Raw genomic sequence first — 12,126 nt, 5'->3', positions numbered from 1 at the left:
AGAGAGAGAAGAGAGGAAGGGAGGGAGGGAGAGAAAGAGAGGGAAGGAGGGAGAGAGAGAAAAGGAGAGAGAGAGGGAGAGAGACACACACACAAATCCACAAGCTTGCTTGGCAATCTTCTTCCACGCAATTTACTGCCTCTGATTGATACATGCTGAAGAGTCAGCTATGAGTTGGTTTTGACTTAATGCACACAAAAACAATGGCATTTCTACTAATAAGCTCAATGACAAAAATATTTTTTGCTTTTTTAAATGGATAAAATGGATGTTTGGGGGGGATTTTTGTTACACATTTTTACTAAAATAAAATTCTGGGGTGTTTCTGACTTAATCATTTCTTGCTTAGACAGGCCTCAAAACTCTATAGTATTCCCTAACAGAAAGCAAAGTGGAAAAAAAGTACAGAATCTAGCTTATCTTCACAATTTAAGCAGAGTTTAGCCCATCTTTGATCAGACTGGGTTTTCATCAGACCACTGACACTGGATCAAGGTCACTCAGAATTTGGCTGCAGTCATCAGAGACATCAGGGACTCTGATAGAATTGGCATTCCACTCTGTGGACTCCTGGTGACAGCAGCTCCGGATTCTGGCTTCCAGAATTCCATTAGGGGACCAACCAGCCCAGGCATGAGAGGCTCCGCCTAGAGGAGGCAGGACACCACACAGGTAGCAGCTGGGAGGAAAGGCAGAGGCTCATTTCCAGCCAAGATGCAAACTGACAGGAAAGAAGGCAGGGAAGCAGAAAAGAGGCGCAGTTGGATAAATCTTAAGGCGTATCATGTGCTCTCTCCAGTCTTTCCAACCACACACTCCCAGTGGGGAAATAGCACCAGTGACGATGTTATTCTTAATTGGTATGTTGGGTAGGAGCATAAGAGGACTCAGGAACATTTTTACTTCTCAATTTTTCCTTTTTAAACCAATCACCTCAATTTTGCTTCGGTTAAGCTTTTTCCAGAAGCTTAATGTAATCTAGAGCCCGTCATAATGGAAAGACTTTGGGATTTGGTCAGAACAGGGATTGTTAAATACCAGTTCTGCCACTGGCTAGACCTGCAAACTGCTTTAACAATGTGAACTTTTTTCCCCACTTCTGATAAATGGAGATTATATTCAAATTGAAAGAGATAATACACACAATGCAACTGGGGCCAAAAAGGGCAGAAAGTTTTTTAAAAAGCCCTCAGGAGATTTGAAAAAACAAAAAACCACAAAAAAACCTGCATGTTGACATTCACTTGCTACGACATTTTATTTAAAGGTTTGAATTTCTTAAAAAAATTTTCACATTTTAAACTCATATCTGCAAAAGTACATAATTTCTTCGATTGCTTTTACTATTTTCTCATATATAGAAGATGGATATGCAGGTAGAAAGCAAACGTCAAAAATAAAAACTAAAACAAATACCTAGCAACAAAAGAGATAAATCAGATTTTTCTTTTTTTAAATGTTTCTACCACTCCAAATGAAAAGAAAGCAAACTGCCAGCCGGCCAGAGGGATCCTTCCCCTACATCTTAATGCACTCTATCCTTGTCTCTGGAATTTATTCTCAAAAGGAATTTCACAAAAATCGCAGTATACTCAAGAATGGGTGAGAATGGCCTTTTAGAAGTTCCTGAGTCTGTGTCAGTGACTTAAATGCTAGAAGACACAGTGACTGTCTCCTGTGGACTCAGAAAAAAAAAAACCTGAAGAGGTAGAAAGACCAAGTTTATTTAGTTCTCAAAAGAAAACTAGGGTTACATAAGGCATTCCAATGATAACTGCAAAGAACTGGTTAAAAAGGTAAGCAAATGGTACACAACTCTTAGTTACAGAAAAATGCTGCCCTCAGCACCTTCTGACATTTACTACTGTGTATTAAGCTATTTTAGTAGAATTCTTTGGTCTCCATTTTAAAATAACTGAGAGGAACACCACAGATTGTCATTTACCATCTCAACTAAGCCAGCTAAATACTTTGAACTAAAAAAGGCTGCAACTTAGGTATGAATAGGTTGTAAAAAGTCTAATTGGGGGCAAAAATAAGAGAAAAATTCATCGCTGAGTGCTTAAGTTTCACACCAAAAACTATTACCAGGACAGAACAGCCTGCGCTCACAAGAGGGCTCAAACCATACGTCTGAATTTGGCTAGTTAGTAAATGGACTTATGGCACTGAGAAAATGTTAATACCCACAATTCCTTATGGTTCTAAGTATGTTAATCTCTGATTCTGACTCAACTAAGTGAGAAAACACACATTTGCTTTCACTGTACATTTTGTGTGGAAAAACCTAAAGTGGCTGTTCTCTCCTAGGTTAGATACCTAAATAACTAATAACAAGAAAATGAGTGAAGAATGCTACTGAATAATTTTTTACTTTAGTCCTTTTGTGTGCTAAGTATATAGATATTAGATACAGAAGGGGTCTCCATAAAAATAAAAAATTATTTCCATTTCATTGTTTATCAAGAATTGTTATAAAGGGGGGGGGATAACTGTAGTTGTACCACTTCAAACCTTTGAAGTTACAGACATCAGTTATCCAAAGATGTAGCTATTCACATTGCTAAAAAGAAATAAAATAATCAGTGGCACCAAGTACAAAGGGAACATTCACAAGACCCAAAGATAGGGGAGAAGCAAGTATCTTCCTTCCTCCTTCTCTTCTCTGGATGAGTCTAACCCTCTGGTAGACTCTCAGGCTCAGATGTGGGCAAGACAGTAAGGATTAAGGAAGCACAAAGCAAACGGTGTATTCAAAAATGGAAAGTTCCAGATTTCTTGACTAAAAGGGATGGTTGGTCTCCACTGAGGATTGTGGGAACAATAGCAGGCAAGGAAACAACCAAACAAGAAGAGAATCAGGGCTGGTGATACTAACTGAAGATTGTGACATTAGTCCCAGGAGTTATGTTTAGACATCTGAGAAGGGGCCTAGAAGGCAGAACCACCACCACAAAGCCCACCACAGGAGGAGGAAGAGAAGTCAGAACCCTGGTCATTGTGGTGTCATTTAGTTGAGGCCTGGGAAGCAGAAGCACAACCGCAAAGTCCACCACAGAATAAGGAAGGGGAGTCAGTTTCTAGGACCCGGTCAGTATGGTGTCATTTAGTTGACTACCATGCATAGTGACACCATGAGCAACAGATCAGAACCTTGCCCTGCCCTGACATGCACCGTCCTCCCATCTCTGATGTGCTCTAGACCACTGTTACAGTCACTGCGTCAATCCACCTCTTTGAGGGTCTCCCTCTCTTTTGCTGATCCTCTCCACCTTTCCCATCACAAAATCCCAAACCCAATGATCTGTGAGAGGACATCCTATAAAAAAGAGAAAAATGATTACAAAAATAAGACAGAACAAAATGGATGTCAGAAGAGATTCTGAAACTTGACCTTGCACATAGACTAGCTAAAGACAATGGAAGAAATCAAGACATTTCAAAGAGTGGCTTGAGAAGACAAATTATTAGGGTTAGAAGACCAAAAAAGGAAGAGCACATTTGGCATTTCTCAAGATGAAAGAGTTAAGAAAAAAAATTCAAGCCTTGAGTTGCAATAGTGAAGGATTCTATTGGTAAAACATTGAATAATGCATGAAGCATCAAATGAAGGTAGAAAAAGAGTCATTGTATCAAAAAGTATTGTTCTATGTTCAACCATTTCAGAAGCCAACATATGATGAAGAACCAATGGTTTAAAGGAAGAAGTCCAAGTTACACTGAAGGCACTAGAGTTTATGCAATGCCCATTTAGATATTTCAACAGGTAGATGGAATGCTGGAAGCAATTATTTATGCTAAGAAATCTGGGGATAGTTACCTAGCCAACTGCACTTGAAAGTTACATATTTATGCCCTTTGCAAAGAAAGGTGATCTTACATAATGTGGAAATTGCATAATTATCAAACACAAATAAAATTTTGCAGAAGAAATTCAAAAGTGGTTGCAGTAGTCCATTTGCAAGAACTACCAGAAATTCAAGCCAGATTCTGGTGAGGATCTAGAACAAAGAATACCACTGCTGATGTCAGTTGGATCTTGGCTGAAAGCGGACAATACCAGGAAGATGGTTATTTGTGTTTTATCAACTACACAAAGATGTGTTACTGTTTGGTTAATACTAAACTTTTTACAACACTGTGAAAAATGGAAATCCTACTTGGTGCTCATTCTGAGCCTGTACATTAACCAAGGAGGCATCTGTCCAGACAGAGAGGAGACGGGACCATTTAAAATCAAGAAAGGTGTGTTTATCAGGGTTGTAATATTTCATCATACTTATTTACTCTGCATGCTGAGCAAATAACCTGAGAAGCTTGACTCAGGAAGGTCAGTGTCTGGACCCCCTAGTAAGTACAAGATACAAAGTCCTCTAAAAGGAATAGAATGAAGTTCCAAGAAGGCTACCAGAGAGGATGTGACAGCAGATCCCACCTGAGGATTAGAGGTAGGTTGGCTGAGGCTAAGTCCATGACCTACAGGCAAGCTCTTCTGCATTTGGGGTCAGAGGACTCCAAGAGAATAAGACTTGATTCATTTCTTCCATTGGACTCTAACCAATTAATAGCCACATCACTGAATAGTTGAAGTTAAATACAGAAAACATAATCTCTCTTGCACAAGGTACAGTTACGCAAATTAAAAACAGGATTGTGGCAGCATTGTTCATTCACAGATATCCTCTTGGGCATTTGTCATGTTCTTCCTCCTTCTTTCCTTTCCAACACATTTGTTTCTGCTATGAAGAACCTACAGTTCAGATACGTCACAAAAGGTGCACTCATGTTCCTCCTCCAGAGTTCTCTAGAAACCTTAGCTACAAAACTAACTAAAAGATGTCTCAGTTCTTCTTGCTAACGTGGCTTACACACATCATAAGATTACTTGATTTCTTTAAAAGGAGCACATTCATTTGAAAGATAAAATATTTTTGTGTAATAAATATACTTGAAGTACAGCTACAGTGTTAAGACAGAGTGGCTGTTTCAGCAGATGAAAGAGAAGCTGAAATGCAGCTCCATGGATTGTGCTGAGGTTGATTTAGAAAAGCAGTAAAGTTTCAAAGACAGAAAGATGGACAGAGCAGGTGGGGAAGGAAACATGTCATTCATGGAGCACTGGTAACACAGCTGAACCCCAAAGAGGAACATGAGGTCGAAATGTATTTTATGATCAACACGTGTGTTAAAGCAAACCAATGACTTATTTGTTCAATATGTGAACAACTAAAAGTTATCAATTTTCAAAAAGGGGCACCAAAACCTTAAAATGTGATAGATTTAAACTTCATATGCAGCCCCTTCTTTTCTGCTAACCATTCATCCAAAGTAACGGGAATTTTGCTTAGGGCCAATTGTTTGAGAGGATAAGGCAAGATTCTCTTACTATTAAAACCCAAAGCAGTATCAATTCTAACTCACAGTTATCCGGATATTGTTGTTGAGTACCCTCGAGTTGGAATCGATCCAGCGGATTTTCAGAGGTAGTGAATCCCATGGGAGGAGACTGCCCATCCTTCTTCTCCAGAGTAGCTGGTGGATTCGAACCACAGGTTTTTGGAACTGCAGCACGGCTTCTCACCTCTAGACTAGAAGAGCTCCCTAGAGCACAGAACAGAAACTCTCTATAGAGTTTCCACCACTGTAAATCTTTAATAAGGGAGCAGATTGCCACATCCTTCTCCTGTAAAGTGCTAGTAGGTTTCATTCTCTGACCGGCTATTAAGCAGATGAACACTTTAATCACTGCACCACAGACATCCTCTTTTTACTACTGCCGTTTTTGAAGTCCAGTTCCTGTATATGCAGAATCAAGGATCACCTGGGTCTTAACAAAATTCCAGAGTCTCCAAAACATGAGTTGTGAGTCCCTGAAATGTGTATTTCAACAAGCCCTCCAGGCAATACAGAAGCGTGCTCAAATTGGAAACTACATTTCCCTTAAACACTATGGTCAAACAAACCTATAGTATTACTCCCTCAGAGGTCACATACATTTTCATAAATTACTGTACATCTACAGAGAAAACCAAAATACAGAAATGTTGGCAAAGGAACCCTATCAAATAAAAGGAGAGTTTCCACTGCTTTAATGCACTCTGGTCTTGCTACACATTTTTCAAGGTCGAGAGATACAGATATGAGCGGCGCATTTCATCCTCCTTTATGTGCATATTGACCTAGGAAATGAATGTTCCAGATGAATGGAAGCTACATATAAATCTGAAATGTAAACATGGCAGCAGAGAGGTCCTGATCAGCAAAGATAAAATGGCTGTCTCTTCAGGCTGAAACCACCCAAATAGCCCAACTGTGTAGAAGTGAAATAGCAACACATTTCTATGAAAGGCTCTGTCACTGTGTTCAAGCCTTCAGCGATGACCAAGCCCAGAAAGGATAAGGACTTCCTGCTCTGAATGACTACATCAGCTAACTGTATCAATGTCCCAGTCCCATGAACTTACACCTGCCACTCAGAGGCAGGGAGGCAAGAACGACTCCCTGACCTTGAGTTAAAAGCCATGCGGCCCCAGATGGAGAGTTTTGCTCAGGAAGTGCTTGGAATTTAATCCTACTTTGGTAATTGGATTGATAATGACCTAGATCTCTCTCACTCCATGAGAATGTGTAGCATGTGGCTTTCTCATTCGGAATGACACCATCCAATAAAGAGCCATCATAGAATGTGTTCCACAACATCCAAACTCCATAAATAACCGCTGCCAGGGTGTCCTCACACTGGACTACAAATTGGATGTGTGCTGAAGAAAGAAGCCAGTGTTAACAGTAGATAAATGGCCGTATGGACAGAGAGGAAGTCCCTAGCTGAACAATCTCAGATGCTCATAAAAGTAGGCATCTATCAACTAGATTCAAATAAGTCTTGGTGGAATCGGTAGCCAGATGTGTCTAAAGAACACTCATCAGTGAACTACTGCTTAAAATGAGATCATAGCCAACATGAAGGGCCTAGCATAGTGCCTGGCTCACAGCATGCATTCAACAGTGGCCAGTACCTTTGCTGACCTTCTGCAATGACACTTTTACAATGGAAAGCGTGCCTACATCTTTCAGCGCTCATGAAGAAACCTCAGTCTCTAAAAAGCTAGAGAATGACATCACTCACTGGAACTGTTCCCATTCCGTAGTAATTCTGACACCAGGCCAAATGCAGAGGGTGTGAAGAGCTAGGTAAGTGTTTTCTCCCTTCCCACCTCCAGGGCTAGCTATGGAGAACCCCCTATGAATGCAGCAGCCACTGTGTCCTTGAGCAGACAGCACACAAAAAGCACTGCACTCTGAAACTCAACTCAAGTTTCAAAACAGGGAGCCATAGTGCTAGGAATAAGGGGATTGACAGCATAAAAAAATTACTTGCTTTTTTTACCATAAATCTAATAGTTTTAATTATCAAAATTTTATTCTTCAAAGCCTTAATTAGACTGTCCCACATAATGATGTTGAAACTGACGAATCACTGTTTTGCCCTCAAAGTCCATCAGGGTCTACCACTAGAGAGAGAGAGAGAGAGAAAGACAGAGAGAGAGAGAGACAGAGACAGAGAGAGACACAGAGACAGAGAGACACAGAGAGAGGAAAGACACTCCACCCAAAACAAATAAATGACAAAATACTCGAGCACAGTATTATTTAGAAGACAAGGAAATGGTTTGTATGAGAACATCTGGCAATTTCAGTGAAAAATAAGACCACTTACTTTTAATGAGAAATTATTTCCTCTTCATTTCCAAGAAAACTAGTTCTGTGGACCCTTTCCCTCTCACATAATGCAGCATGAAAACTCACATATGATTAATTGAAAGCCAATAGCAAGAAGCAAGCTGTCATCAGTGTTTTTTTAAAAACACACACTCAAAAACCCCCAATCACCAAAAACAAATCCATTTGGACTGCTCTTTAAGGCTTATTTTAAGCAATCTTTTATTCGACATATAAATGAATTTTAGCCATAATTCTACTCTTTTAACCACACTATTTTTAAACATTTGCTTTATATTTGGTGGATTAAAAGAACTACCTGTTTAATCTGATTTTTCCTCTTCATAATGAGGTTTAGTTGGTTCCACCATTCCGGTACCAAAGCTCTAAAAACCCTGGGCTCCAATTCTCCTCAATTCCTAAGTGTTCATGTTTTCTCCATTGCAATTATTGCAAAGGTGATGGAAACGCAGGTTGAATGAGCAGATTTTAAACTGGATGATTTAAATGGTTTCATACACAAATCTGTGATCAATAGATTTCTTAGAAAGCTGGAGTCACTAATTTGCATATATTTTAACTATCTTAGGTAGAATAAAACCATGCTGAGAATATAAAAAGAAACACAACAGTTACTAGACAAATGCCCATCATATCTGTTCTTCCCATTATCAAAGCGGGGGGCGGGGAGGGGGAAATTGAAGGCTGTTACACCAAAATTAAAAGGATTTTTATAAATTTCAACAAATGGTGGAAAGCTTAAGAATATATAATTTAAGACCAGCAGCTCCTCCTACCAGTGTGCTTGGAAACCGCATTTAATCTCTGCACCATTTCTTCTAGGGCCATTTCTTCATTTCTCAGCCAAAACCTCATCCTCCGATAAAACAAAAATGATCCACAGCAGATATGTTTTCCTCTGCACCAGAAGGGTTTCTCTCTCTCTCTTTCTTTCCCTTTTGATGGGTGGGGTAGAGGAGTGGGGAGGGGGCACCGTGGACTGGGAGGGAGGGAGGAAGGAAAGGATGGAGGGAGGGGGAGCTACAGCAGTGCTTCTCAGCCCTGCATCTCAATGACTTCCCACGATTGGTCCCCGAACCAGCAGAGAGAGGGGTGCGCGGCTCCGAGCCTGCGGAATGTGAGGCTCGGGCTTGGCGGAAGCGGAAGCAGCTCGCAGCCTGTCGTGAAAGCGCATCCCATCCCGGGCACCTAGAACTTGCATCCTCTCAACTTCAGGGGTCCTCGGCTTGCAGAGCCCGCCTTCCCACCGCGCAGGGGCGCAGGTCCCCCCGCAGGCGCCCTCCCCACGCCCGCCCCTGGAGGATCGCGCGAGCCTGAGGGACCCGCACAAGCTGCAGCGTGAGGTTCCCCCCACCGCCCCTGGTGCAGCACCTGGGCCCATCCCCCACTGCGTTACCTCCTTACCTCCGGCCTCGCCCCTGCAGTCGCAGAGCCCGCAGCAGCCCAGCGCGGCTTCCCGACGCCGCTGCATGCCGCCTGCTGTCCCCTTGCCGAACCTGGGTCCTGGGTTGGTGGGTGGCTGGTCGTCACTCACCCAGCACTACCTGCCCCAAGGACCCAGGACGAAGTATGCGGCAAGCGAAGCGAGAGAGCGCCTGGCAGGCGCTGTGGCCCTCCGACCTCACCAGTCTCTGGCACACAGCCACTCTGTTAATTCTAAACCGTGAGGTCTCTGCAGCCATGCGTTTGGGCTGCAACCTGCAGATTTACATTTCATGACGTTCCTGGTTGTTGCTGTCTGGCAAGACCACCACCATCATGCGAATGTGCACAATACCATCTGCACAGTGAGCTGTAAAGGAGGTCTCTAGCACTAATGCACTGCCGTCCTTTTGCTCTTTAGCATCATAGGGTTTTTTTTTTTAATAAGGGCTCATGGCCATTAATGGTTTGAAAAAGCATGTAGTGACTTATCAGAAAAGTACAGCGCACGTCAACAAATTTATGTGTGCCAACCTTGGCGTGCCCTGGGACTTTTTTAGACGCGGCATTGAGCCTGCAGGAGAGAGATGAAGGTGACACTGTTTTTACCCTTACAGGAAAAAGAAAGATCTGGAAACGAGTAATTAAAACATAGTATAAAAAGTGTAATAAGCGTACATAGGAAGGGTTTAGTGCATGGCTTTTATTTTTACATTGGATATCAGCAGTTTCGTAGGCTTTGAACTAATCTTGTGGGAGTTCCACAGGGGCAGAGCCAGGAGAGGTTTCACAGAGCAGAGGATGATGAACCTTCCTTTGGTGAGAACAGACATCTCCAGGGTTGCGAAGTGCTTAAGAAAATCCCAGCTGGACCTACACAGGAGCCAGACTTAAACCAGGTTTCATTTCAGTCCAGGAGCAGACTGCAAGGTGTTTTCTACAGGGCTGCTAACCTGTTCATTCTGGTTTGATCCCCTACTGAGAATATGCCTTTCCCCTCAGGTATCATGGCTCAGAATCCACAAATAAGAATCACAGAGGGAATCTGGTAAAACTTGAGGTGCTGAAGTAAATCTTCTGGGTCAGGTAGCTAACCAAAATGTCAGCAGGTCAAAAAAGGGGCACTTTGAGGAGGAAAGAGAGGCAATTTCTTCCCATTTTATAGCCAGATAGATGGGCCAATCAATGAGTCGAAATCTGCAGCCACAGATAGCACCTTGACGGCAGTGTTTGGCTTCAATTGGGTTGAAAAGGCAAGAAGGAGCTGAGCCAGAATGAGACCCCTGAAAGTACTAGTTCACTCACCAGGTTGCTTCTAACCATTGCTCAGGATGAATCACTGAAACTTTTGCCACTTAACCTCCTATGGAGTCCAAGAAAACCTTGCCCTTGGCTACACAGAAACCAAAAGTCACCAGATTGTTATTGTCGTTGGCTCCCAGCACGTTGGTTCCAACTCAGCAAGTCCACCAACAGCAGCAGGAAACACTGCCCAGTTCTGCACCATTCTTATAATCTCTGCTGGGTTTGAGCCTATTGTTGCAGTCAGTATGTCAATCCATCTCACAGAGGGTCTTCCTCTTTTTCACTGACCCTACTTCACCAAGCACAATGTCCCTCTCCGGACACTAGTCCCCCTCCACAACACATCCAAAAGATATCGTCCTGGTGGCCTGGGTGGTGAATAAGGTTGACAGAAGAATTTGATGCCTTTGAGTTGTGATACTGGAGTACAGAATATCCCACAGAATGCCAAAAGAACAGATCAGAGTGCTCCTTGGAGGCAAAGATGGTGAAGCTTTCATACTTCGGACTGTGACCAGGTGAGACTATTCATTGGTAAGGGACATCATACTTAGAAAGATGGAGGGTCGGCAAAGGGGAAGAAGACCCTCAATAAGATAGAATGACACCGTGACTTCAGCAATGGGCTTAACTCTATCAGAGATGATGCGGATGGTACAGGATAGGGCAGAGTTCAGGCTGGCTTTGCATAGAGCCCCTTGTAAGTCGTACTAGACTCAACAGCACCTAACAACAGTGGAAAGAAGCTGCACTGTAACCTGAAAAGCACAGACTTCCAGCCCATCACTTGTTCCACGGGAGAAGGATGGACAATCCCCTCCTTTGCAATTTGCTGCCTCTGAAAATCCACTATGGGTCAGTTATGGGTGGGTTCTGACACGACAGTACACACAAACATTTCTATGGATCATTCTGATTGTACTTTCAAGATAATCCGGTCAATCTTCTGGAGAGTTCTGGCAGTCTATAAACTATTTGATATGGTCTCAAAGGTCATAATTCGAAGGCATCAATTCTTTACTCTCCCTTATTCATTGCCAAGCTTTTGTATGCACATGCCTTGCCATCTAGCTGAAACCACCTCATAGCTGACCCTCCAGCAGGGAGGTACACATTGCATGGGGAGCAACTGCTCATCTTTCTCCCATGGAGCACTGGTGGATCTGAACTTCCAGAGAGAGGTTGCCTTTGGGATAGCAGCAAAACTCCCTATGAACAAAGCCACCAGGACTCCCATATACCATGACCTGGGTCAAGTTTGCCATAGTAGTCAAAGAGACATCTTTGTTTTTTCCACACTTTAAAGAAGTCTTTTGATTTGCCTAATGCAATGTCTTGATTTCCATGAGTGCTGGTTATGAATCCAAGGAAAATGAGATCCTTGACAACTTCAATCTCTTCTCCATTTTTAGTGATGTTCTTGTGAATTTGTTGATGTTGGTAAATTTGTGAGGACTTTTGTTTCTTTATGTTGACGTACAATCTACACTGACACTATAATCTTTATCTTCATCAGTAAGTGCTTTAAGTCACCTTTACTTTCAGCAAAGTGGCAGCATATGTATACTGCAGGTGTTAATGAGTCTTCCTTCAATCTTGATGCTGCTCTATTCCTTAAATGTGGTCTACTTTCTCAGATTATTTGCTCAGCTTATAGAC

The 12,126-nt window shown here is 42.3% G+C and overlaps 1 protein-coding gene across 1 annotated transcript in view; it reads right to left on the bottom strand.

Annotated features, from left to right (window-relative positions):
- Positions 1–8,595, bottom strand: part of MCF2L (MCF.2 cell line derived transforming sequence-like) — a 296,792-nt gene extending 288,197 nt beyond the window's left edge. The window contains exon 1 of the mRNA XM_006883804.1: positions 8,517–8,595. Coding sequence (XP_006883866.1) covers positions 8,517–8,595 — 79 coding nt within the window. The remainder of the gene's footprint in view (positions 1–8,516) is intronic.
- Positions 8,596–12,126: the final 3,531 nt, after the last annotated feature.

Source organism: Elephantulus edwardii, unplaced genomic scaffold, assembly GCF_000299155.1.
Source record: "Elephantulus edwardii isolate Elephantulus edwardi_28Jun2011 unplaced genomic scaffold, EleEdw1.0 scaffold00030, whole genome shotgun sequence".
Taxonomy (NCBI): Eukaryota; Metazoa; Chordata; class Mammalia; order Macroscelidea; family Macroscelididae; genus Elephantulus; species Elephantulus edwardii.
This window is presented reverse-complemented; position numbering and strand designations above follow the sequence as displayed.